Source organism: Pleurodeles waltl, chromosome 7 (assembly GCF_031143425.1).
Source record: "Pleurodeles waltl isolate 20211129_DDA chromosome 7, aPleWal1.hap1.20221129, whole genome shotgun sequence".
Lineage (NCBI taxonomy): Eukaryota > Metazoa > Chordata > Amphibia > Caudata > Salamandridae > Pleurodeles > Pleurodeles waltl.
Genome location: NC_090446.1, coordinates 1,151,232,389 through 1,151,260,356, shown reverse-complemented (window position 1 = coordinate 1,151,260,356; position 27,968 = coordinate 1,151,232,389). Strand labels below are relative to the sequence as shown.

Here is a 27,968-nt window from a genome sequence, read left to right as displayed (position 1 = left end):
GGCCCGACACATCCTTCTGATCTCATGGTATCTGTCCGCAGAGGCAGTCAGGTGCAAGGTTTTCTTGTCTAATGAGGTTGATGACCCTTTAAAGACATTTTTCTCTGTCTGGGGGGTGGTGTTCTGGACGATACTGGTGATAGTAGGGAATGACAGGACATCTGAAGTCAATCTGTGTCTGCTGTCCTCTCCCTTTTCCATGCAGATTGTTTCTCTTTGGTGCAGCCTACTCTGGATCTAGGACTCACAGGCTTCAGGTAGGTCTCCTACCTGCCAAGGGAGTGACTCTGACAGCCAAGAGGTCGCACCATCGAAGCACTGCAATTTGAGTTATGCCAGAGCACGGAGTATCATTCACCAGGTGCATGATCTGATGTCCTTACTCCTGGGGGACACTATTCGCTAGCCCTTGACCTATCTAAGGTCACAAGGTAAAGAGCTTTTGCTGCCAGAGACCAGGTGGAAGCCATGAAGGATATGGTAACATTTGTATAGAGCACACAGTGGCGACTTCTGCCATGGAACCAACTGAGAGATCCCATTCAGAGCTCCCCAGTGTGAGTAAACAGTACTTTCTTTTTTAAACATTCTTTCGTTTGTAGTTTTGAATTACAGACTAAAGAGGTAGACCTTAAAGTACCTGAATGGAAAATAAAAGCAATGACTCCCGATTTAATCACATCTCATGCAGGGAACATAATATATCTGTTCGGATTTTGTTAATGGATCCCCTAGTACACACAGTCAGACCTTTTCTGGGACGTGAGCATTTTACTGACTTGAGAAGGTACCCCATGCTTAATGTGTTGCCAGTTGTCGAAGGCATGAGATTAAATGCTGCTCTTGTTCTTTATAACACCTGTTGCAATATTCAGTGCCTCTTCCTGGCAATCCTTCATTTGTTTTTTCTTCAGATTGAATGGAGCAGTGATTGAGGGTTTTCAGGATGACGTTGGCACCAAGACCTCCTTCTATGGATTCACTGTGAACACCATGAAGAACTCCCTGATAGCCTATCAAATATATGGATTCAAAAAAGTGCCACAGAGCAAGGTAAGGATAAATGGGTGTACAGCCTGCTGTGATTTGTACATAACATGTGCGAACTTAACTTATTTATGTTGCCCAAGGATACCGCAAGAAACACCAGAAGATATGGGGGAAATGGTGGGCATACCGCGGATTGTGCACTACGACCATGGGCTTCTAAGGGGATGGGATGGGTACGGGGTAAGTGAGTACAAATGCAACTACTGGGACCCCCTTGCACAGGGCGACACTTAAACGAATGTAGTGTTGTTATAAAACAAAATGGGAAAAATTACTGTAAACATCGTGTGCACACATTAGTGCCCTATAGTTACAAATAGATGTATATCTGGCGCAAATACTACCCGTAGCACTTATCAAATGTTATTTGCACTGGGGTGTATTTGGGCTCAATATTAGCACCTATGTCTCAATATGCATATTAACACGTTGGCATTTTGGCTGAAAGCCAGGACTAGTAGTTGATCACCAAAACTGGGATTTCCACCATACGTGGGCATACTGGGCTCAACATTTTGCCCTCTGTAAGTAACTGATTCTGGGCCAACAAGGTGGTGGATGAATCATCTTGACACAGCCTTCATCCATCCTTTACTGAACCCCTCAAACCTCGCCACATGTTCAACATTTCTGTTGCATCCGTTTTCAGCCATCCTCAGTCAGGATCAAGAGCAGCCTTCACATGTCTAAAATATATTGTACACGTTTTTGGTCCAACCGTGCAGTTTGATGTTTTTATATCACCACTTTTGGACTTCTTATCCGATCTCTCCTGCTGCTTTTGTTGGGACACCTCAACTCCTGCCCACATGTCCTTATTAGTATTGATATCACCCTTCTTTTCTGAAAAGTTTGCAAAGAATCACACAGGATTAAACCTCCCGCCCGTGAGTAACCTACCCAGAGCAACAGCCTTAAAGTTGATAGTACAAAGTTTCTGCATAGCCCAGTTTTCATTTATTGAACAGTTAACCCTTCTACAAACCCATTGGCTCTGAGCGCTGATCAGAAGGTTTCTTGGAAACCCCATCGCAGGAAATCATCCTTCATAAAAGATGTAACCACGTGGATAGCTTAGTTGCTGATAAACCGGACACAGGGTACTTAGTGAAATTAATATGAATCAACATAGAATATCAGTGTGGAACTGGTAGCAATTAACACCAAAAGTCTATCGGTAGGCCACAAGATCTGTCACTACCTGCAAAGAAGGTTAGACTGTTTTTATCATGGCTCTCTTGGTCGAAGAAATGCCCAGCTTCCTGATTAACGAAGCACTAGTACTAGGGTTAGGGAAGGAAGGCGCTGAGGGATTAACGCATTTGTCACCACTCAGTATGAAATTCTTCTCAACAAAAATGCCATCCCTTCCATGTAACTGCACTTTATTGATCCTGGGTGTTGTATGAAAATCATTACTCAGGTACAAATGCACACTTGCTAACACAGATGCCATGCAAGGTACCAACCAGATCCCCTACAGTTCCCACTCAGGAACATACCTTGCTTACCTTGAACATATAAAGTCTTGCTCAAAGGCGACCAGGGAAATCTTTTTGCTTCTAGGCAAGTCGGGAATATCATAGCTCTGTTCTTGCAGTGTTAGTGAAATCAAAACCAAGCAAATAGGCCCCATCTAGGCTCCCTCTGATGCCAATCCCGCCTCAAGCATTTGAGATTCCATTTAATGCTAAAGTATATGTCTTACATCTACTGTCTCTAATGTTTAAGAGCGTGCCACTGCCCCCTGCTCTCCACTTGACTAGATGTTTTCCAATGAGTGGGAAGAATAAGTGATGTTACAATAGCTCTGTTCGGTATGGAGCGATCATACTGCATTGACTATGAGCAAATGGTTCATTTGTGTCAAAAGTGTGTTGTGTGGGTGCACATACACTACATTCTGACCCAGTGGCGAAATGCGTCTGTTATTCAGTGTTCTCATGCGTTTCACATCTTTGCTTTAATGTACTCTCACGAGTTCCATACTCGCTGATAAACGATGCACACATTTAGAGTAGAATTCATCAAAAACAGGAATTGATCACATTCCCGTGGAAAGGATGTCATCACCATCGTCCCTCCGATAGTCCTCTTTGCTCTAGTCCCATTGCGTAAATCATGTACCTAATGGGTTTCATTTGGTGTTGAGCCAGCATCACTTCCCTTGTTTTCAAAATGAATCTCCTTCCACAGAACACAAAGTACTGCTCAGTCAGTGACCCCGTGCTTCGACATATTCGTTGAAGACCATGCTGTTATCTTGGAAACACATGATGTCCTTGGAGCCTATAAAACAGTAATGCATTAGCCTCTGAAATGTTGCCTTAAGTGAGGCTACGAAGAGTCCCATTTGGGTGAATTCGTTGCCAAGGAAACCAGGCCGAATGATGACAATCTTTTGAGTTGAAATGTGCCTTCGGGGGTTCAAAAGCTGTTAAGAGTCTCGAAGCCGGAGCTGGACAGTTTCATGGTATGCTAAATGAGGATCGAGGGTAGAAGGAACACACCTTGTGTCAAGGCACTGGCTGCCATTTGCATTATTACCAAAAAGGACCACGCGGGTGTCATGCAACTCGCTCCTGGTGTATTGCACTAACTCACACTAATGTCAACACTCACTCCTGATCACTCGCTTACTGCTGTCATTGCTCTCCGCCGCCAGTTTGTTGGGCTCACTCACCTGTGTCAATGCTCTCTCCCAGCGGCTCTGGATCAGTCACATATACCCTGGAGCCTATGGCTCTCTCCGTGATCACTAAACGATGCAGGATGGAAATGCATTTGTGAGCATGCATCAGCCTTTCAAGCAGGTTGACATGGAACATCATAGCTGTGCAGGAAGGACGAGCCTCTGCTTGGCACCTGAAAATAAAAGGCACCTTGTTCTCCTGAGCAGTGATACATAAACTACTTGGGAGCACAGCAGCAGAACAACTGTGACCTGCAAATGCAATACGAATGCAAAGAAGCATTTAGTACACAAAAATATATATTATGGTACATAGACACTTATACTGAGGCCCAGGTATATGGAGGGGTAAAGAGGCAGACCTAAGACAACTGGAGAGTTCGTTATTACAAAACCGAACCACCCTGATCAGTACAGCACCCGAATTCCTCCCTTACCCACCACAACTGACAAACCATTAAGCGGGAATCTAGATCTCCACCAACACCCCGCTGGCAGCCACACTACCTTTATCACACTGAATTAATGTTACTGCCTGGAAGGAAATAGAACAAATGTACAGGCCCTGTAGTGAGTGAGAAGGCACCCTCTCACTGTGTATGTTGCTTTTACACAGCTCCTTCTTTCTCTTGCCTGTGTGTTCCCCAATGCCACAGGACGAATACAGGGTTGTCTCACCTACTGGAAAGGGGGCTATCTCTACACTGTCACACCCCAGTGACAGCCTGGCCTCGCCCTGCATCATCTCCCTTTGTGCAAACCTGTGCATTGCCTACTCCCACTTCGCACCCAAGTGGCAGTCTACAGCCTGGTCACCCACAACTGGTCCTGTTACTCTGGTACATCATCCACCCTGCCTTCAGCTTTAACTATGCCTTCCTTCTGTCCACAAACACCCCACTCTTACCCACCCAGCCTTCTCTCTGCGTTTTACTCATCCTTCTCTTCATCAACGCAGATGTGCCTTTGGTAGGAATGTACACAGCTCTCCTGTGCCCCCAAAATGTTCCTTTGACAGCCTCCCTCCGTGTCAGTCCACTACCTCACATCAGTTACACATATTCCCTAACAAGGTAATCTCAGCTGTTAACACAGGGCACTCCTCTTTTCATTATTTATTTAACACATTCACCTTCCGCTGTTAGGTCATCCTAGAGGTAACATGTGGTAAAGGGCCCAACACCCCTCATTTGGTTGTTATCAGGATGTCTCTTCCCTTGTGTACCCTGACACTGGCAAATATATTGTGACCTAGGTTTATCAGCTCACTGCATCAGCATCGAGCAATGTCAGCCTGGCAAGAGGGGTCCCTACATTATCACTCTGGTGACATAACAGAAGCACTTACTTGGGACATTCATTTACCACGTCTCATTCCTTCACACTGCTTCCTGAACCTCTTGTACATACATTCAAACTGTTGTTTTTTTCATTTCCCCATGGATTCAACTGGGTGTGTTATACTTTATTGTACTTTACTCCTGCAACACCAGGAGCCAGCCTTAATTCTGGGGCATTCCTTGGCATTGGCTAGGTGGCTTGTCTGTCCACACCTACATCATGCACACTGGTCCCTTACCACTCCTGGTACTTATCACACGTGCTGTAATGTTCTTGCTGACACTTTTTCCCATACTCTTGTAAATCTCATCTGCCATTTACATTACCTCTAGGAAGGGGTAACATCAATGGCAGATGAGATCAACAAGCGTCTTTCTGCCTTCGATCACTCCTGGCTTCCCTCTGACATGCCCACAATTCTCCTAGTGCTTCACTTGATGTCAAGTGAGCCCATGCTATGTGGGAATCCTTCAGCCAGTCCAGTTGTGTTTAATCAGTTGCAAGCTCTATGTTGAAACTTGTGGGTCCAACATATGATAAGGGAAGCGTCAAATCATAACTCCCAGCTTTGCTGATTGAGTACAAATGACTTGCCAGTGGTGCAACACGAGACATGAGGCGAACAGAAAGCAGGCCCTGTCCTCTCTTTCCGTCCAGCAGGTAGACATCCTGCTCCGCATTCCCTAGTATAAGGGCTCATGGGTCCCTTCTGTTCGCTTCCAGATGAACTGCATCCTTTTGCTTGTTGACGGAATGCTCGTCTTCTCATCCCTCGCAGGACCTGCGCTACATTTTCATCCCTTCTGACCTGAGAGATTACATGATGTTGAAATCTGCTATTTTGGGCGTTAAAGTTTCAGAAGGCAAGGACGTAGGTGACATGTGAGTAGCTTTTGCAGACTTCATTTGAATAATTGCTGTCATTAGTTTTGTCTGACTTCATTTGAATATTCAAGTAATTATAACACACAAAGACAAAGATTCGCAAATCCCATCTGCATTTGTTTAATGCAATTCCATGATATCGTATTATCTCCTTCCTGCTTCCTTTGCTGTCTGTTTGCTCTTGCCTGCCAGGCGCTGCTTAAAACGATGACGCTTCCTACAAAAGATACAAAAAAGTACTGCCAAAGTTCTCGCTTGACATCCCCTTATAGTGCATAATTTGTGAATAAAAACGTGCAGGTGCTCAAAGCTATTCTTGAAACACGTGGCTGCTGCAGTTAAAAGTGGGAGCACAGAATACTGGGGCTGCCGAATCCTCAAGCCATCTTGGACTTCTTCAATCCATTTACAGCCACTCCCTGTCCCTTCAGCTCACTCTTGCAACATTATGCTTGTCCCTTTGGGACGCTTTTTCGTTTTCTCTTCCTTCGACTTTCCCATGTGTCTTGAGCTCACAGGAAACGCTCGAGACAGAAGAATAAGTGCCGGCCTCAACAATAAGTGCCGGTGCCCTGTACCGGAAACCACCGGCTGAAATTAAGCTCGGCCCCTTAACTTTTTTTTTTTAAAAATATTTTTTATTAACATTTTGTTGTTTAATAAACAGTTTCTTGGCTACAGCACCATTTCGTTTCCATTACATTTATGCATTGCAGTGTTAACATCACCATTGTCTACATTGTTTAGTTGTTCTACCTCATTGTTCGATAACCTTTACATTTTAGGCTTTTATAGAAGCATAAAATTGGTGGAACATCTTCTCTGCAGGATGTCCTATTGGCTGGGCGCTGTATCGCCATAGAACTCTAGGAGTTATGCAACATATTTAACTCGCATTAAACTATTATTAACTCAAACTTAAAACCTGATGGTGTTATGAGGGGTGGTAATTGTTTACGCAGGGGTATGCTATATCTTTGTCTATTTTTATTTTTTTTTCCTTTTAAAAGTTTGCATGGTGTCAGTGCTCCTAAACTTTGTCTGATTTCAGGTGGGTGGGGTTCCCCCGTGTCCAATCTGTTTGTTACTCAATGTCCTGGGCTCTATACCTTAATGATCTGCCTCTTGCTCAATTTCGGTCTCTCCATTGCCCAGCCTATCCGCATTTTGGTGAATGTGGTAACGTCCCTTTCATCCCATTATTTACCCAGTTTCCCCTCCTGCCGCTGCGTCTGTATCTGCGTCTGCTGCTCTCACTATGTTGCTCCAGCTTGTCACTGCTATTTCCCATTCCTGTGCAATAGGGTAGCGACGCAGACCCTTCCCCTCCTCACTCTTCAGAACCTGGAGTTCAGCCCTGGCCCACGATGTAACATCTTGTCTCCACCTGACCCGGGGGGGTGGGGGGCGGGCGAAACTGTGCTTTCCAGCTCTTCGCGATTTGTCTCCTGTACAGAACCAGGGCCAGGTTCAGGAAGCAGATCTCAACCCTTTCCCGCGGTAGGTCATCCCCATAGCCCAGTAAGCACACGTCTGGAGTCGGGCTCAGGTTCACATTGAGGAGTCTTGATTGGTCAGACATCACCTCGCCCCACCCCTGCTGGATCTCAGGACAGATCCATACCATGTGGTCAAAGTTTGCATCTATGTTTTTACATCTAGGACACTTCCTAGGATCTCCCCCATAAATTACTGTTAATCGATGTGGGGTGAGGTACGTTCTGTGTAAGTAGTTGTATTGTATATAACGCAGTCGCGTGCTGCGAGCGACAATCCGGGGATAGGCCAGGGCCCTGTTCCACTCCGCATCGGTCGGTTCCTTACCGACTGTCCTCCCCCATCTTTCTCTCAGCGGCCACAGGGAGTCTAGTGCATCCTCAATTTGAGCGCAATATAGTTTAGTAATCAAATGGGTCTCCTCACCCGATACCAATAGGAGATGCAACCCCTGTGGGTGGTCGGTTCTGCATTGACTGTGGTCCAGTGCGTTTTCAGCGTGTGCATCAGTTTATGGTGTAGCAGGAACTGCCCCGGAGAGATTCCATCATCGACATGGTTAGCGAAGGATCTCAATATTCCCTCAAGAAACAGGTCTCCCATAGTTTCTATTCCCGCCCTCCTCCAAGGTCCGATACTCAAGTACCTCAGGTTCCTCCCTCCAGTTTCAGTCGCGAGTGCTGCTAGAGGCAGGGCCGGGGAGTACGGGTGGCCCACTCCTACCCTTTTTGCGCATCTCTTCCAACATGCCAGTGCCACTCTTGTCATCATGCTGTGCGTGTGAGATTCCTATTCGTCAATCGCGCGATGAACCGGTTAATATCCTCAGCCGCTGGATCGGTGAATCTCTCCAACTGGCCCTTACCTGTAAGCCATGTGGCTACCCACTGCAGCTGGGATGCTAAGTAGTAGGCTTCGAAATCTGGGGCTCCAAGATGCAAGTTGTCTGCATAATATCGAGAGCGAGGTGCGTCTCCGGCCATCATCCCATATAAGCTCCCTCAGTAGGGTATTAAGTTCCCGGAACCATGCTGCCGGAATCAGAAGGGGTAAATTGGCGAAGTAATATAGGAGACGAGGTAGCATGACCATTTTAGATAATGCTATTCTGGCCATTATCGTTAATTTTAGCGACCGCCAGAACCCAACCGAGGACTTCAGGGATCGTAGCGCTCTACCCAGGTTACCCTCGCGCAGATCTGTCCTGTCATGAAATACCTGTATACCCAAGTATTTGAAGGTTCGTGGGGCCCAGATCATGTCCCCAGGGCATGTTGTCGGGCGTTCACCACACGATGACAGGGGGAACACACATGTTTTGCTACGGTTAAGGCGTAGTCCAGAGATATTCCTGTAGTTTTCCAACACTCCCTTTGCCCATGGGAGGTCCCCCTCTCCGTCCCTAAGATAGACAAGTATATCGACTGCATATAGCGAGATGATATGTTCTTGGTGTCCCCACTCCACTCCTCTGCCTGCTCCGTCCTGTCGCATCTGGGAAGCCAGCGGCTCGATGGCCAGGGCATACAACAGAGGGGACAATGGGCAGCCCTGTCTGGTTCCTCTGTAAATTGGGTAGGCGCTGGATACCATCTTGCCTGTCCTCACTCTTGCCAGCGGTGACGTATATAGTAGGTCCACCCATCTGACACAACCTTCACCCATTCCCATACGGAGCATCACAGCTCTTAAGTAGTCCCACCTAATCGAGTCGAACGCCTTCTCAAAATCCACCGCAAGTAACACGCCCGCTGCAGGTCTTGCACCACTAGGCATGTTCAGGACCGCAAAGAGACGTCTCAGGTTCAAGGAGGTGCTGCGGTTCGGTACGAAACCATTCTGATCTTCATGTACAAGAGTTGGTACATGGTTAAGCAGTCGGTTAGCCATGATCCTGCTTAGTATTTTGAAATCACTATTTAGCATTGACAAGGGGCGGAAGTCGGTCACCGACGGCTGCTTTGTTTTGGTCTTAGGGAGCGGGATCACCAGCGCCTCTCTCATGGTGCCAGGCATTATCCCAATTCGTAGCGCTTCTGAGTACATCTCTACCAGCTGGGGAGCCAGCTGTTTCTCAATTTTTCTGTAGAAGTCCATGGGGAGGCCGTTTGTCCCGGGGGTCTTCCCAGGGACAAGTTGCGCTATAGCTTCACTGACCTCCGCCAATGTTACTGGGCCCCCCAAGCTATCCCTACTTCAGCTCGGTGTGGGTATCTGCCGTAAATAATTATCAAAGACTTCCGTGCTGATTTCAGCCGGCTTCCCATAGAGATAGGTATAATATTCTTTGAAGGCGTTATTCACAGTACATGGTCCACTTCTGCATATCCCTTCCTTATTCAGCACATTTGTTATGGGCTCGGCCTCCCCACCCGGTCTTACCAACCATGCTAGCATTTTCCCGGACCTACCCTCTTCTGACTGTAAGGAGGCGAAATATTTTTGTGTACTGTGGCATCTGAGTTGCTCTTCGACCTGTGAGTGATCCCTTCTTGCCTGATTGTATTCCTCGTTTCCTGCTGTGTCCGCCCCCTGTCCCAGTTCCCTCTCATGTATTATCTTCTCTAGTCTGGTCAGTTCTCTTTCAAGTGTGCGACGAACTCCGGCTGATTGTCTCAGACAAAAACCCCTTGTCACCACCTTAAGGGCTTCCCATTCCATTGATCTAGTGGTGGTGGACCCGCTGTTAGTTTGAATGTGATCAGTCAGATGCTGTCTCAGGGTGTCTCTATATGCTGGGTCCTCAAGCGCCGAAGGGGTTAGTCTCCAGGCCGGTATGGGGGGCCTAACCTCTGTCGCCCTCCCTGTTACCAGTAGGGGATTGTGGTCGGATAATGTACGGCCCAGATTTTCTGAGTGAACCATCCCCCGTGTAAGGTCTGCTGTGCACACCACCCTGTCAATTCTGGTATGGAGCCGGTGGAGGCCCGAGTAGAATGAGTAGTCCCTGTCGTGCAAGTGGTGTTCCCGCCAGATATCCATTAGTCCCCATGAATTCAACCATTCACTAAGCTTCCCAGCTATCTTACTTGTCATTGCACCCTGTAGTGAAGGAGTTGACCTATCCAAGTCTACATCTAATATACTATTGAAGTCCCCTCCAACCAGGAGCTCCCCTCTCCTCTGACGGGTGAGGTGGCTCGATAATCTCATCAGGAAGAGCATCTGGTCCTGGTTATGGGCATACATGCAACATAGGACTATCGGTATACCGTGCAATCTTCCCTCCAGAATCACAAACCTCCCCTCCCGGTCTATGTTGGAGGCCTCAATCTCTGGGGGACCCCCGCTCGGACCCAGATCATTACTCCCCTCGCGAATGCTGAGTACTCTGTTGCGTACACCCGCCCCCTCCATCTACGTCTCAGCCTCTCGGGTTCACCTGTCGCCAGGTGGGTCTCCTGCAACATTGCCACCTGTATATTCCTCCTTTTTAAGTAAGCCAGTATTTTGTGTCGTTTGTTCAGTGACCACATCCCCCAAGCTCGGCCCCTTAACTTAATGGTTGAAGGCGACTCCCAGGCTCTACTGGCTCTCCTGTTGCAGGCTATGTTCTCCTCCTTACACCGCCTCATAATTTTGTATGTCAGGATTTGGTGTGCCACTAGAGTAAGAAGCACATCACATAAGGAAACAGTACAATAAACACATTTTAAGTATAAAATACCTGCTCACTTGATCTTTTTAACTTTATTACGCCTGAATGTCTTATGTTCTTTGCCTTATGTCTGCGTATTTTTTAGAATACGGTTATGCCAGGGAATCATTTTTATTTGATCACCATTTGGAGACTACTAGAGACCACTGATTAAACAGATATTACAAGATATACGTTTTGGTTTGACCCACTTACTAGCAAAGTCACTGCAAAAGTATTTTGCGAGACGTCTGTGTCTCAGTTGACCTCAGCTATGATACTTTATATTGCTTGTTCTACTCTCCTTCACTTTTCACTTCTTCCAGATGAGGCTACTGAATGCTGCATGGCCAATTCCCGATTCCAGTTCCTTACTTTTATTTAGCAAATGAGTGCATTCTGGGAGTTGTAGTATTTCTGAATGGAGCAGGTAGTAAGCATAGAAGTGTCTAAGTCTACTGTTTTACCACTATTACTGATTTAATGTGCTGATAGATAAACTAATTGTCCACAACATCTGCCTTCACCTGCCAGGTGCCAAGCCCAACCCAACCTCGACGAGCACTATGACCTAAGCACTTTATATATAGTGTGGCACATCATTTTGCCATGCTGGCACTTCTGGCAATTTATTCTGGAAGCAGACGCGCCATGGAATCATTACAAAAATCAATTGATGATTTTTAATTTGTACTTTTCCTTTTTGATTTACACAGTGCTTCATAAATAAAGCTGGTCTTATTTTGTACCTTAGGTATCCAGTGGAACGTAAGAGGGTTTCCTGAACTCTATGGATGGAGTCTATTAGCTGAACAACTCAAGAAATTAAAGCTTATGTTTTTTCGAATTTTGGACCAAAAAGAGAGTTTTGTCTCACAAGTCATATTCATATTAACAGAGATGGGAGCTAAAAAGGTGGGCTCCACGTATTCAGTTAGTCTGCTGTGTATGTGGGGAGGATCAGACCTTTCCATCATACTCCACCTTCTAGAAACAAACTAGTGTTAAACAAGTACTCAGTCTACCAAGCATCGTCAATCATTAATGATTGGTGATGTCTTAAATGTCATTTAACCTCATTCTCACTAATGACGTTTGCTCTACCTTCCCACCCATCCTGCACAAGTTAGGATTGGAAGCACTTTGTTGGGTAGATCTAGGAAGCTTGCTCTGTAATTGAAAACTTCATTTTGCAGCCCATTGAATCATGCACCCTTAACAAGCAAATACATTCCTGAATGTCATACACATGGAACAAAATGAGCTGCTGTCATGGTATGTCAAGGTTATAAGGTTTTCCGATAGTAGTTGTTGCATCAGGAATGACCCCTACATGCTATATGTGTGCGTATTCCTACCATGAAAGACACAACTGCATCTAAAACTGGTAGTTTGACTTTTCACTGGCCCAGCTAACACACAAATTTAGCAGACATGCTGTGGCCTAGGGCTGTCCTTTGCAATGTGAAGGTCCTTTGCCACCAAAGCAGGATATCTGCCCCAACTGGAGGGTGCAACTGCCAAGGAAGGCAAGCATTGCCAGTCCGACATGCTGTGCTGGTAGCTTCACTCTTCCAAGTGAAAGGAGCACGACCGATGCCGCAGTTGAGCAACACCGAAAAAGGCACCACCAGTGTAAGCTGACATGTGCACCCTCCAGTTGCAACCAAACCACTTCACCACTGAGTCAGTAAACTTGAATCCCGGCTACCAAAAACTAAGAGATTGTAACATTAACAAAGATCAGTCACAATAGGAAGTAGTCCTCATTGGTGAGACTGGCAGGTATTGCAGGTGATAGTCTGGTAGATGGAACCAATTGTCCTGTTGTGCTATTCTTGCATTAATTTTTATCTTTTTTTTTTTTTTTTTAGCTTTGTGCACATTCTTGTTTGATTCCTTTCCAATTTTATTCAGGCTTCTCAAGATATTTGAAAACAGTTTATTTGCCTGATCTGTTTAACTTGAAATCTTGACATCTTCTAGCTTGACTCGGGTTCTGCAGTTGCCCTTGAATTTATTAGTGCCACTATTTGAACAGTTTCCCAAGTTTGGTGAGTGCTTAAGCACACTGGAGGTGAGACCTCTTGGCTTTGCCCATGTTTGGTTGACTCCAGTGGCAGGCCAGGGTCACGTATTAGCTGGCTGGGGCAAAGGACGAATTAAAGCCTCCACACCTCTCCACTGCTATTGTCTGTGTAATTCAGTAGCAGGGGAGCAAATTAGTTCAACAGCCCACCTTGCATCCACTCTCATGAGAGGAATAACATGCCTCTGTCATGCCCCTTGTCAATCAACCAATCAGTTTTTGTAAAGGGCGGCTACTCACTCATGAGGGTCTCAAGGCGCTGGGGGAGGGGCCTCATCTGAAGAGCCGCGTCTTGAGGTTCTTCCTGAAGATGGTGAGCGACGGGCTTTGTCTGAGGTGCAGGGGGAGGTTGTTCCAGCTCTTTGCTGCGATGTAGGTGAAGGTTCGTCCTCCGACGGTGGATTTATGGATGCAAGGCAAGGTTGGCCAGGGCCACCTGGGCAGAGCCGAGGGATATGGCGGGGTGTGGAAGGAAACGCAGTGGTTCAGGTAGGCTGGTCTTGCGTTGTGTATGGCCTTGTGGGTGAGTAGCTTGAAGGGGATTTGTTTCTCGACCTATAGCCAGTGGAGGGTCCTCAGGTATTGGGAGGTGTGTCCTCGGCACGGGAGGTCCAGGATGAGTCTGGATGAGCGCGTTCTGGATGAGTTGTAGTTTTTGATCTTTCTAGTCAAGGTGACGGCGTAGAGGGCGTTGCTGTAGTCGAGCTTGCTTGTGACTAAGCTGTGGGTGATGGTCCTGCGACAGTCTGCTGGGATCCATCTGAAGATCCTTCAAAGTTTGTGGAGTGTGTGCCAGCAGGAGGAGGTGACTGGGTTTACCTGGCGAGTCATGGATAGGGAGGACTCGAGGATGATGCCTAGGTTGCGGGTGTGCTCACTAGGTGCAGGGGGTTGCTGAGGGATGTGGGTCACCAAGTGTCGTCCCAAGCTGAGGTGACGTTCCCGAAGATGATGAGCTCAGTCTTGTCGGAGTTGAGCTTGAGGCAGCTTTTCTCATCCAGGTGGCGATGGCATCCATTCCTGAGTGGAAGTCCCTCTTGGCAATGTCTGGGTCCTCGGTGAGGGAAATGATGAGTTGTGTGTCATCGGCATATGACACGATGTTCATACTGTGGTTTCCGACGGTGGCTGCGAGAGGGGTAGTGTATACGTTGAACATTGTGGAACTCAGTGAGGTTCCTTGGGGGACTCTGCAGTTGACTCCTCTGGGTCTGGATGTTTAGAGCAAGAGTCTGACCCTCTGCGTCGTCCTGGAGAGGAAGTAGTGGATCCATTCCAGGGCTCTTCCACGGATTGCTATGTCGTTGAGTCTGATGCGTAGAGTGCTGTGGGAGACCATGTCGAAGGCTGCTGAGAGGTCAAGGAGTATGAGCGCTGAGGTGTGGCCACGGTCTAGTAGTATTCAGATGTTGTCGGTGGCTGCCAGTAGGGCTGTCTCTGTGCTGTGGTTGCTGTGGAAGCCGGACTGTAAGCTGTCCAGGGAGTTCTTGGCCTAGCTGAAATTCTGTAGCTGTTCGTTGATTGCTTTCTCCAGTACTTTTGCGAGGTAGGGTAGCAGTGAGATGGGCTGGAAATTCTTTAGTTCTGATGGGTCGGTGGAAGGTTTCTTCAGGAGAGGGCATATTTTGGCGTGTTTCCAGTCATCGGGGAAGGTGCCAGCATTGGTGGACTAGTTCATTGTGTTCTGGAGCTCGAGGGCGATGGATACCCTGGCTCTGATGTATATGTGGTGTGGGCAGTGGTTCGTGGGGGCTCCGGAGTGGGTGCTGTCCATAATGCTGACTGTTTCCTCCGTGGTGAGCGTGCACCAGCTGTGGATGGGTCTGGGTGGGTGGGTCAAAGGTTGAGGTGCCAGGATTTTCCGGGAGGAAGCTGTTGTAGATGTCCTGGATCTTGCAGTGGAAAAAGGTGGCGAGTTTTTTGCAGAGGTCCTGTGACGGGGGATACTGGTGGCTTCGGAGGGGGGGATCTGTGAACTCGTTGATGACTGAGAAGAGTTTCTTAGAGTTGTGTGTGGAGGAGTTGATGCGCTCCCACAGTGCGTCCTTCCTTGTGTTCTTGATTTTTCAACGGTGGGCGGCGGTTGCAGCTCTGAAGGAGGCGAGGTCTTTGCTGGTTTGGCTGTTATTCAATTTTTCTTCTAAATGTCTGCAGGTACACTTTGATTCTTGGAGTTGGACCAGCTGGCTTTCTTAGATATGCGTTTAGCCGATGTCAGCCAGAGGGGGGGGGGGCTAGAGTGTCGGCGCATTAGGTGATCCATGCATTCAGATTGCGTGCTCTTGTATTGGCGTCATCGGAGGGAGGGAAACCATCTGCTGACCCAACCTTTCTTTCAGCTACAGGCCCATCTTCCTACCATACCGGCCAGAGGTCTTAAAGAAACTAATCAACTAATGCCTCACCAACCACCTCAGCAACCATCAGAACCTCTACATCAGGCAGTCTGGATTGAGGCTCAATAACAGCACTCATTTCTGCCACAGACATCATGTGCATGAACCCTGACAGAGGAGACATGCTGCCCTCATTCTCCTGGACCTCTCTGCAGCATTTGACACTCTAACTCCCCATTCTCATCAGATATCTGCACAAGATTGGTATCCAAGGACCTGCTCTCTGCTGGATCAGCTCCTTAATGGATAGAACACAAGCTGTCAGTCTGGCACCTTCAGCCTCAGAAACCAGCAAACTCATCAAGGCTTATCACTCACCACCCTCTTCAAGGCATGCATCATCCTTCTGGCCGATGTCATCTGCACACACGACATAAACATCCTCTCCAAAGCAGATGACATGCAACTCATTCTCTTCCTCTAGGACAAGAAATAAGTTCACCACCTGCATGATCGAAGTTGCTAACTGGATGAAAGCCAACTGTCTCAAGCTCAACACCGACAAGAGAGAAGTAGTGGTCTTCGGCAAGAACACTTTACCATGGGTCTGCAACTGCTGGTTGGCCGTACTCAGTCCCACACCTACACCCAAATCCCACACCAGGAATCTCAGGATAATCATCAACGGCAAACTAGAAAAAACTGCAGAATTCGCTGTGTTCACAGCACTCTGCTTCCACACCCTGAAGGTGCTGAGGAAGATCTTCAAATGCCTCCAAAACAACACTAGAAAAACTGTCACTCCTGCTATAGTCACCAGCAAGTTGGACTATGGGAACACCCTTTACACCAGGATCACCAAGCTACTCACTCGAAGCATACAAACTATTAAGCCAGACTCGTCACCAACCTCCCACACAGAACCCACATTACCCCACACCTCAGGGAGCTACACTGACTCCTGATACACACACCCACTTAATTCAAACTCCTCGCATACACATTCAATGAACTACACAACTCAGGCCCCACCTACCTGAACAGTTGTATCTCCTTCCTCCAATCACCCAGATACCTCAGCTCAGCTAGACATTTACTCGCACACATCCCAAGCATAAACATAACATGTAACATAAAATGTAATATAACATGTAATATAACATATAACATCATCTGTAGCTGCGTCTGGTCATGTTAAGGGGGTGACACATGTAGAGTAGTCTTAAGGATTGATAGTTACTTTCTTGTCTTGGATTGGAATTTTGACTGAGAAGAGAACGTCCAAGGGTCCTGGCTGGCTGCTCTTGTAGGTGTCAGCAAGTGTTTAACTTAACTGTCTGAAGTAAGCAAGTCATGGGGATCTGGAAAGATGTGAGACCTGCTGCATACATCAGGCTAATCTTAGCAGCAAATGTCATTGTTCACATCATACTCCTCCATGAAGCAGCCATCGGTCACTGCAGAGGAGCCACCGACTTGTTTCATTGCAGCACAAGGGCTGAAATAACAGCATAGAGTCACTTCAAATTATTCACAATATTGGCCAAAATAAATAGACCAGCACTGTCCCCGGGTTGCCATAATCAATTAATTGTGATCTTGGAAAACAAACAGAAAACTTCCATTGTGAAACCATTTTAACCAGCGTAGAAAATGTACCTATATTCTCCAACATAAGTAAAATGTGCATTACAAAGCATTATTTGTTACTATTTAAAAAATGTATTTTGTGTGGGAGCCTAAGCCCCTCCCTTAAACAGTGTGGGCTCACTCTCTGCATTCCCTCAGTAACACAGAGACCGAGGGTGTCCCGGATTTGCCTTGTAAAAACTATGAGCATCTTATCTTTGCCTCTCACTGGGACCAGTCTGCAGAGAGAAATCTGGGACGTTGCTCTGCTCAAGAGGTGGGGAATTGGAAGTGCACAGAAACATGGTCACAGCTGCCCTGTGACCCACTGCAGCAGAACAGCACATCTGGTTACATCAGCCACGTCCTATTGTGCGGGGTGTTTTAGAAGCCAATGGGTTAAAGACACGATGGCATACATGCCAACATTCCAGAACAGATTTTTTAAAAATGGGGAGGTGTTTTCCCAATTTACTTCTATTGAGGGAGGGACAATAGTTGGTGGGAGACAGCTACAAGAAATCATTTTTTTGCTTAACAAATTGGAAGTCTCCCACCTGAATCAGGTCTATTGGTATATTTATATTGGGAGCAAATTAAAGATAACAGGAGGAGCCCTGTGCGCTCTTGTCTTTTGAGATCGTGGGCCTGGGCATTCAGAAAAGTGAGACATGAAGAATCAACAGGCCAGTGAGCTAGGAAGTGCACTGAAGAGCGACCATTTTCACTGGCCCTGGGACATGATCTCCGGACACCTGTTTTAAACTGTTTTTGGTCATTCCTAAAAGAAATAATTGAAGCCATATCCCCACCTGCTTACAACCCCCATTGCTGTGAGATTGACTATGGCCCCCACCCCCCAACCAACCACCAAAGGAACACTCTCTCTCCCTAACTTGTGCCAGGTGCATGTCTCATCAAGTCATTGTGCTTCCACTTTTATGTGATGACAGCTGTTCCTTAATTTGGATGGTAATCGAAGTATCTTGGCAAGCAAGTTCCAACACTGAACTGTGATGGTCTGGGACTGATGAGAAGCAATCAGTGGTGGTTGGTGACAAACAGAAATGGTAGGGCAGTCAAGCAGAACTGGAACAGGTATTGCAGAGCCTGAAGTGAGCACCAGTTACACAACATTATTCAAATTGTAAAAAAAAAAAATCACCAAAGAAAAATAAAAGTTTGTTACCTCTGCTGTCTGCAGCACGTCCCAACATGCCCTCAATGTTCTCCATTACCTGGTTCCGACTCCTCCGAGCACAAGGTCCCAGAGCCACCTCCCTTTTCCAATCCATATGCTGCTCTCATGCTGTGAACAATGTTAAGCAGCGTGAGTGATGCACCTGGATTGGCTGAAGCAGGCTGGCTCAGCACTCCCAAAGGCACTGGAGGACTGTACCTGCTCTCCACTAATCAGCTAAGACAGCTGGGTTAGAGCAGTTAGAATTGCACATGTCCGGCTGGCCATTACAGGATAGATGGCCAAACCGATATGGCGCCCTTCAAATTGAAGTTGCCCCTCCTCACTGCTGCCAACCAACAGCAATGACCCACTGGCCCAGCCTGCCCTCACACTCAGGTTGGCTGCAGAGATTAAAAAATAAAATGGTAAGAAATTGCTTTATTACCATTTTATTTTTGCGCTGCACTGGGGTGGCGAACGCTGCTGCAATCTTATGGCGGAACTGCCACTGGCAGTAATTGGCTTATGTTGAACAGTTAGAAGCAGGGTTTTAAGTGCACCTGGTTCTGTAGTTCTGAGATCCAGTAGTAATTAAAACCAGACATGGAAACGGGTCCCTATTGGGTGCTATATTCATGTCCTTATCTCTGGCATATAACACTGATTGATTTCTGAACAATTCATCAGAAAAACGCTTTAGTAATCTAGGTCAGCTATTTAGTTATTGTTTATATTTGTCATATTATGTTTATATTTCACTTTTTATTTAGTCTTACATTTCCTAGTGTTAGCTCTTTGCAGGATGTTGTGTTTCTGCATTTATGTTGGTGTAGTATTTTACTGTTGTACAGTGCATACTTTGAACTGAGCCGCCTCAAGGTGTAAACGGGCTACCATTGAGAGCTTTCAAGCAGAGGCTGAAGACATTGTGAGGTTCTCACTGTGCCTGTCGATAGGTCAAAAAGGGGTGCAGAATGCATGTTCACCCAGTGCTTGGCTTCTCTGCAGAGTCCACAGAGAAATGGTCCTGTATTCTAGTTGCAAATGTGATTCTGTGCAAAAGTTTGTGAAGGAGGTGCACAGTTTTCAAAATATTGATAAGGTGACAGTAAAAGAAGATGCAGTGCTTAGGAGTGTGTGCATTTTATGTTTTGGGGGTGGTGAAGTGAAGGAGATGCAAGGAAGCTCATTTCGGAGAGAGTGAAAAGAGAGGGGTGAAGAGGACAGAGATGAGGTGTAATATATGTAGATGGATGAGATGTGGAAAGAAAAAGGGTGAGCATGTCTAACAGAATGACCATAACAGGACTGATTGAGACACTCTGAAGACCACTACTCCTCCCACAGGACTTAGTAACATTTAATTCAGTCTCAACAAATTTCAGAATTGAAACATATTCAGTGTTAATAATTAACTCCAAAATTGTTGTTACTCATTTATTTTAAACAGCTAACAACCATTATCAAAGCATTAGGTCTGGCTGGTTGTATGTGTATGTTACTTGTAATGTATTGTATTGCAGCATTTGTATAACACTTACTACCACTATGTGGGGTGCTAAAGCACTTGCATACGTGGATAGCACCCCGCTGTGTGGGGAAGTGCAAATGGAAAGAAGTTACCTTTGTTTTGATCCTATGTAGGAAGTGTGTTCATGTCATGTGTAATGACCATTAAGGTGTGGTTATCATGTTATGGGACACATTATGTAGTAGTGTGTTGGATGATGAAGTGTAAGAGACAGGTGTGCAGGTTTATGTTTTTCAGCATGCTGTAGATTTGATCAGCTTTGAAGGTCCCTTTATGGTATTTTTATGATGCAGTGTGCTTAGCTCGTTACTACACCTGATTGTCCAATCAAATGTTGCATTTAGTTGTGGTCCTGAGCTGACATGGTTGGTGGGAGAGAGAAGTAGAGAGAGATGTCGGATGAGCATTGTTATTTTCATCCCATATCTGACTGTCATTGTGAGCTGTAAAGAAGGTGTCAGAGTGTATAGATCTGTGGGACCTGCAGTGCTGGAATAGAGTAAAGGCCTCTCAATTTTCCAGCTGAGTGAAAGATCTCTTCAGTTATTCCATGCATGTTCATTTGGTGATGTCTGTTTGTTTTGCTGTTCAGTGCTGGTGATGAGCATCCCTCCTAGCAGATGTCTTATGTGAATGTAAGAGGTATAAGTTACAATTATTCTGACCTCTGCATATTATGGTTTTAGTATTATTGTGGGCCATCACTGTCATATTTGCTAGTACATAACTCTATAATGAATTGGCGGACTGTATGTTAGCCCTTCTTAGCTTACCTGCGTATTAAACCAGTTTTCTGGTTGGGTTATTTGCAAACTGTGGATTGTAAAATGGGTCTGTTTCTTGGCTCTGTTGCTGGGAAGAAGAATGGTGCAGTGATCTAGGAAACAGCCATGTTTTCAACTGTTTTTTGGAAGTGTATATGCCCCTGCATGCTTCTAATGCTGTCTGGTAGTGGGATGCAGAGCTTGGTGGCTTGTTGAGGCTGTTCATTTAGGTATAGCTTGAGTCTGATTGGACAGTGAGCATGAAACCCATTTTTAATTATACTCTTCCCACTTAGGGTGAAAAGAGTATACTCAAAACAAAATAGAAACAAAAAGTGGCAAAGACAATAGGGCCAGTTTTAAATGTGCTGTGTTATAGATTAGGATGCAATTACAGATTGCTCAAAGGGGAACCATAATACTGGTCGGGTTGGAATCTGTGGGAATCACAGAAATGTAGTTCAGGTGTTTAAGCCACATCCTTAATTACATAAGCCATGCTCTTTTTAGAGGCAACCCCAGCTCCACCCCACACACTTCTGGCATACCTTTTAAAGGCCTGGTTAGAAGATAGTGGTTGTAGGTGGGTCTTCATTTGCAAACCTCCTAGTGAGGCCAGGTGCCCCCACCAAGTAAGTTTAAAAAAATTGGATTCAAAATTGACATCTAAGTAACATCCATTAACAAGTGGCCTTGTCTTGCGTCTTTAGTTTTACAGATCTGGTTTATTATATTCCTTGACTCACAATTGCAGATTAAAAAACAGCAGTCACTGCCATGATCAAATCACACCCTGATTATAGTCGTGCTGGGTCTGTATCGGGTCAAGCCCCAGGTGACCCAGAATCAGTGCTTAATTTGTGCTTGTTGTTTCCGGTGCAGAGCACCAGCACTTATTTTTGAGTGCTGGCGCTTATTCTTCTGCCTCAAGCATTTTTTGTGAGCAAAAGACAGATATGGAAAGACGGAGTAAGAGAAAAACGACAAAGCGTCACAATAGGAGAAAGCAGAAAGCAGCAAGAGTGAGCTGAAGGGGCAGGGAGAGGCTGTGAATGGATTGAAGAGGTTCGGGATGGCTTCAGGATTGCGCTGCCGCAGTATTCTGTGCTGGCACATTTAATTGCAGCAGCTGCTAGTTTTAGAGGAGGGCTTTGCGCACCGGCACGTTTTTATTTACTTATTAAGCACTGCCCAGAATTCAGCTGTTCGCTTTGTGTTAGGGTCTGCAAGGTTGATCAAGTCACGCATCTGCTAAGTACCGTGAAAATGGTCGCCATTTTCTACAGAGTTCAATTGAAGGTTGTGTGTAGGAGACATCGGACAGTTTATGGAACCAGCCTTCCCACTATGAAGGAAGATGTGTGCTCTTGGATATAAGGAGCCCCGTTAAACTAGGGAGCGCATTGGAGGAAGATATGTTTCCATTTTGGTTCCCACTCTCTGCAACAGCCTCCCTCCCCTCCTTTGAGTCCTAACTTTCTTTTCAGAAAAGCTTCATAATTTATATTCTGCTGATGTCTTTAGTTATTTGGTTGCTCAGTAGTTTATGCATAAGCGCCTGGATACGAATGAGGGGAAACCACTATTTGAAAGTCAAACATAACCTGACAAAAGATATAACAAGACAAGTATTTGGCTGAACACCAAATTCTGAAACTTTCTTTTCTACTCTACTCACAGACCGCAGAGTTACTTTGGACCAGAAGCCTCTGCTCACAAGTTTAAAATCCTGCATCCAGACTTTATCAAATATCTCACTGACAGGTAACGCAATCTTTCTCTCGTTTCCCTCTGGCATCTTCCCTTGCACTTTCCACCCATCCTTTGCTACTTGCATACACTGCCTGCATTTTCTTTTTTACTTTTCCTTCACTCTTCGAATACATTGTGCCCTTTCAAACTTTATCTGAAAATTGTGTTGTTGATTTTTTGTACTGCCTCTGACCCTTTTTCCATCCTTTCAGGTTTTTGAAATCTAACTTACTGAAATCCCAGTACGCCAACCTGTACATGCCTAGCACAGGGGCTCTAATGCTTCTGACTGCACTCCATACTTGTGACCAGGTGAGACTACTGTGTCTACTTTAATAGCCTGCCAGCAGACCACAGTTTATATGTGCAGTTGACAAATATATACATGGAATGGTTTCCATCAACCAGGAAATAGTCTTGGCTCTGTCTGTTGGATCTGTAAATAAAATGTTTATTTTAAGTTTATTTTTGTGGTGAAGTAGAATGTATCTTCACCCTCACAACACAATGTCAAAGCCAAATAGTTTTCAATGGAACATCCTAACAACATAACCAAACCTTAATGAATGTGCAGTTGACAACCATGCATACTAGTGACTTTACACAAGGGCGAAGTCCTACAGCTAAGTAATTCAGACAGGTTATACAACAGAACACAGTGGTCTCTAAAACAACCATAGAAACCATCATTGAACAGAGTATACAACCGACCAATTCTCATACAGACGGGACAGAGCAATATATTGTCTCAGTGATTGTCAGAAAGAAAACTTATAACCACATATAAATGCATGCTTTGAACTACCAAGAGTACTACAAGGCCACAGAAATATGAATGCTGATGACAAGTATACCAGAGGTAGCGCTCTTAATCTTATAGCATGGACAGTCAGCATATCATAGGATAGAAAGGGGGAATGATCAACTAGAGTTTTTGTCCATTAAGTTTGAACGTACTTAGTAGTGTAGCCATATCTGCCCCCAATTACAAGGTTTCATCCTTTACCACAGACCAATAAAACCAATTTATTTTACTTGATATGTTTACGAGGCCCCTATGTAGTTGAAAAACATGTGTAATAGGAAATGTTCAAGATTAGCCAAGTACTGTGAGTGGTTTCGGGGCAGAGCATCAGTTGGCCCTAGCATACCTCCAAGAACAATATTCATGAGCATGTTTTTCTCTTCTCAGGTCAGCGCATATGGATTCATCACAGACAAATACAAGGATTTCTCTGACCACTATTACGAGCTTGTGAAGACACCTCTACTGTTTTATGCTAATCACGATATGCTGCTTGAATCAGTTCTGTGGAAATCCTTGCACCAGCGAGGTCTTCTGTGGCTGTACCAGAGATAACGATGGCTTTTATGGACGCTCCTTGCCTCACAGTACTTGACCCAGCATCTACTCTTACCCAAAACATTGAGCTGAAATGAAGACAGTCTGTCTTTTAAGGGAATGACAGCCCTTGTGCTGGGTGAAGAAGGGGACAAAACATTAGATGCTCCCACTTGGGAAGTCATAGATGGGTCATTGACCCGTGTCACAGTTCACCTAAATTCCTTCAATATTCTTGCCATACTGTGATGACACATTCCCCTAAAAAGGGTTTTTCCTTCGGGCATGGTTATGCCTGGCAATGAGGATGGGTGCGCTCAAGATGTACAATATTTCTTAACTAAAGAAAGGTGTTTTTAACATGGTAAACTATGAAAGAATGGAGCAAACGCTTCAGTTTGAGATGCTCAAGATGAATATTCCTGTTATTACAGGGTAGAGAGCATGCAGTATTCCGTTTTATGAACCACTACATCTGGCTAGAGAAACTCCCGACAAAAGCCACTTGAATGTAAGGATGAGTGTTAACACCGCGGTATCCAACCACAGAAAGTCGCCAGAACCTCCACTTTTAACAATACTGGGCCATCTACCTACAGAATACAGTTGTATGAACACCCATCAAGAATGAATTAGTTGGCAAGGAATCAGGAAGAAATGGACGGTGATCTGAACCTTGCTTATGTAGAGTGTGACATCATGGATAGACTAAAGCCAGTATAACAGACCTACAGGAAGAGTCCCCCCCTTTTTTTATAAACATTTGGAGCCACTAACTGATTAGCATTGGAACCCCTCTTTTCATAGGTAACTAACTTTAAATCACAGATGTTAGCATATTCCAAAGAATAGAAATGCTTTCCTTTACCCTCTTGAAGAGAAAACTCTAATCTACAAAATATGGGTGCAAAGTTAAGGGTGGCACCTTAATATAAAGGAGGATCTCTATTTTAATGTTACTCACTTTAGGGCATCTAACTTCATACAAATTTCGAGTATGAGCTATGTGTGACATCATTTTATGTGACCAAGCTATGTGTGACATCATTGTCAACTTTGTACACTCTTTTCTACGACAATGGGCTTGGCTGTTTGCTGATAGGCCGTGATATGTAAGAAAGGCACACAGCATGGAATGTCGGTACACAACACGAACATTGTGACTCTATATTTCTCCATTTTGACTTTAGAGGCACCAAAGTGAAAACACTTTTTAAAGGCAATGTTTATATGCAAGCTAGAGTGTTTTTACAAACATTTTTAATATGGTGGAATAAGCCTGTGCTTGATTAAAGGCACGAAATAATTTGATCAGCTCCAAAAGGGATCTTAAAATCTGTTTTAATTGGCATGATGGCATATGCTGGGCCCCTAGTCAGTGCCTCATCATGGACCCTTCTAAGCTTGCATTGATTGATTGGCTGTTTCAATTGGCTGGAAACAGGACAGCAAAGGCTTTTTACTTCCTTCCCACTAAAACATTGCATCCTCTCACAAGGAGAAATTTAGCATTTGTTATTAATTTGTAAGAGGAAAGAAAAAAAGTTATGGGTAAAACGTTGGAATTAATCTCAACTACTGGTAATCACTCGGGCATGTATCCTAGTCTATCATCTTTTTGCCCACCAATCTACTTCATATGCAAATGTGTCTTGGTTCTGCTGTAATAGGAACAGTCCAGCCTGAACTGCCAGTCCTGGTCCCTTTTGAATGGAAACATAAGCAACCCTAGACTGAGACTTGCCTATTTGGGCCTCTTGAGTGAGGGGTGTAGCTAGACTCCTATATCATAGCGAGCATGGGACCCATATATGAGCTCTTAGGGACCTCATACTGAAGAAAGCAAAAATGTTATGGATGGAGTGCTTAAATTAATCTCATTCTCTGGTAATTACTTGGGGCCACTTCCCAGCCCATCGCTGTTTTGCCCACAATCTCACCTTCGACAGGAACCAGTCATATGCAAATCAGTCTCAAGCTCCTGCTCCAGTTGGATCAGTTCAGCCCTAACTTGTTCCGTCAGGGATTGTGGTCAAATAACGATTGGCTGGGATATAGCCTGTGTCATTACAAGTGACCAACATTAATTCAAGCATTCTATCCATCACTTATTTGTGTTCTTCATTGAGATGCCTTGAGTGCAGAGGGGTTGCCCGGACGTGAGTACTGTACTCACTGTGCCACTGGAACTAAGCTGCACCATACTTAACAAAACCCAAATTGTTTGAAATTGGTCATGGGTTTCCTGTGTTCCCATGCAGAATGGATTTGGTCTGGCAGTTTAGCTGGAATATTCCTTTTTGAGCAGCACCAAGGCTGATTTGCATATAGCTGGATTCTGTCTGAGGTGGCATGGTGGACATAAACACTAAGGACTGGGATGAGTCCAAGCAATTATCTCTGGCTGAGAATATTTCAAGACATCCACCCAGCTTTTTTTGTATTCCCCGGTTGCAAGAGAGCATTTGATTGACCATGAGGTGGAAAGGTTCAGCCAATCAATAAATGTGATCTAGCTTTCAGGTTTTCAGCGACTACGTCTATGCTATAAGAATTCCCATTTCTTCAAGAAACTTGTTCTTGGATAATATCATGTGAACAGTCAAAGATCACTTTGTATGATTTATTTCTATAATTCTCCTGTCGTAAGCACCTCCAGGGACATATTTGAGATGTGAGCATGGCGAGAATAGATGACAAGATGTATGCTAGCTATCATCTTTCACAAAAGTCCATCTTTTTGAGGGTTTTTTGTGCTCAAGGAACAGACGGAGACAGTGTTTCCTAATGACTGACGTTCTGGTAGAGGTCATTGCTTGCACTTCACATTTCTTGGTGTTAATGAACTGACAATGAAATGTTTTATTCTTTTAAACGGCATAAAACTCAAATAAAATAATTTTACAATGTTTCATTATAGTAACTTCAAACCCAGTATCAAAGATGATTGCATTTTACTGGCAGTACCATCCTTTGAGTTCATGACACTTTTGATCAATCAGTATGTGAGATTATCACCTCCTTGTCCAATACTTTGTTTACTATTTTGTTCTGGTGTTTGTTTTATTTCATCTAATGTGCCACCCTATCTGTCTCTTTCTTTATCAGGTTTTCATGCCCTTTTAAATTGCACAGTAAAGGGCAGTTTTGCTCTATGTCAAGTTGGCTTTTGCGGACTGGTGTTATAGGTTGTGGCCTCCAAAGAATAATTTGTTGTGTTAATGCTGGAGACAAGTGTGACATGTCCATCAGGGTGTGCTCCAGCTAAGCAGCGTATGTCCCTCCACAAATGTACCATTTCGTAGTCATTGCCCAGTGATAGTTTCACCCTCGATGATTTGACAGTCCTTTTGATCACGTCCTCTCCACTGTAGCCATCCACGTAAGTTGCTGATAAGACTTTTTCCAGTAAGTCCGTTTCCTCCTTGTCACCAGTGCTGTGCTGCCACTCTAGCCGCAGCACACTCTGCCTTTTTACAAACTCCTATCTATGCTCTAAACTAAATTCCTTTTCAGCAGCATAGGCGATTGCATCCCTACCTGCTCCCATGCAGCGCCCTTCTACCCATTTTTTAAAAATGCGGCCCTTTGGATTCTTTTTGGCAATGAAAATGTACTGAAGCAACATAGTAGGCAAAACCCTTGATATCGTCTCTCTAAGCAAAACCCAGCTTCCTACTGATCACACCAGATTCTACTTCACTTCCTGTTTCCAAGTTTTCAGATGCCACAACTGACACAAGGATTAGAAAGGTAGAGGAAACATGATGTTCTATTAACTGTTCCTCATCTGCACCATACTCCCCTAGTTGCTTCCTCCTTCAAAAAATCTCTCCAAAATCCCAACCCGCTGCTTGCCAACCAGTCTTCTTACAGTTTGGGACTGCACTCCATCTCTTAACCGTTAGACTGCTTGACTCACTCATAGATCGCACCTTAGACACCATCTTCATTCCTGCATGGTGGGTTGTTTGTGAACTGTAGTGCATTGCGATGTAGTGTCTGGGTTTCACTTAGTTTTCGATCCAACCCTTGCAGGTTCCATTCTATGCTCACTCTGTTGTCTTATTGAATACATCCTACCATTTACTCTTGATTAACCACTCTGGTTTGCTTTCTCATCCCTTTTCCCTACTCCATTCCATTTCTGTCCCACCTGCTATCTTCCTGATCCAGTCACAGCCATGAAACCCTTGTCAACCATAGCATCTTGTTCAGTAACAGCTTGATGTTCCTTTGG

At 45.1% G+C, this 27,968-nt stretch overlaps 1 protein-coding gene across 1 annotated transcript in view; it reads left to right on the top strand.

Annotated features, from left to right (window-relative positions):
* ST6GALNAC2 (ST6 N-acetylgalactosaminide alpha-2,6-sialyltransferase 2) overlaps nucleotides 1–26,639 on the top strand; it is a 242,624-nt gene extending 215,985 nt beyond the window's left edge. The window contains exons 6-10 of the mRNA XM_069200236.1: nucleotides 915–1,053; nucleotides 5,862–5,965; nucleotides 22,315–22,398; nucleotides 22,599–22,698; nucleotides 23,579–26,639. Of these exons, the coding sequence (XP_069056337.1) occupies nucleotides 915–1,053; nucleotides 5,862–5,965; nucleotides 22,315–22,398; nucleotides 22,599–22,698; nucleotides 23,579–23,746 (595 nt within the window). The 3' untranslated portion in view covers nucleotides 23,747–26,639. The remainder of the gene's footprint in view (nucleotides 1–914; nucleotides 1,054–5,861; nucleotides 5,966–22,314; nucleotides 22,399–22,598; nucleotides 22,699–23,578) is intronic.
* Nucleotides 26,640–27,968: the final 1,329 nt, after the last annotated feature.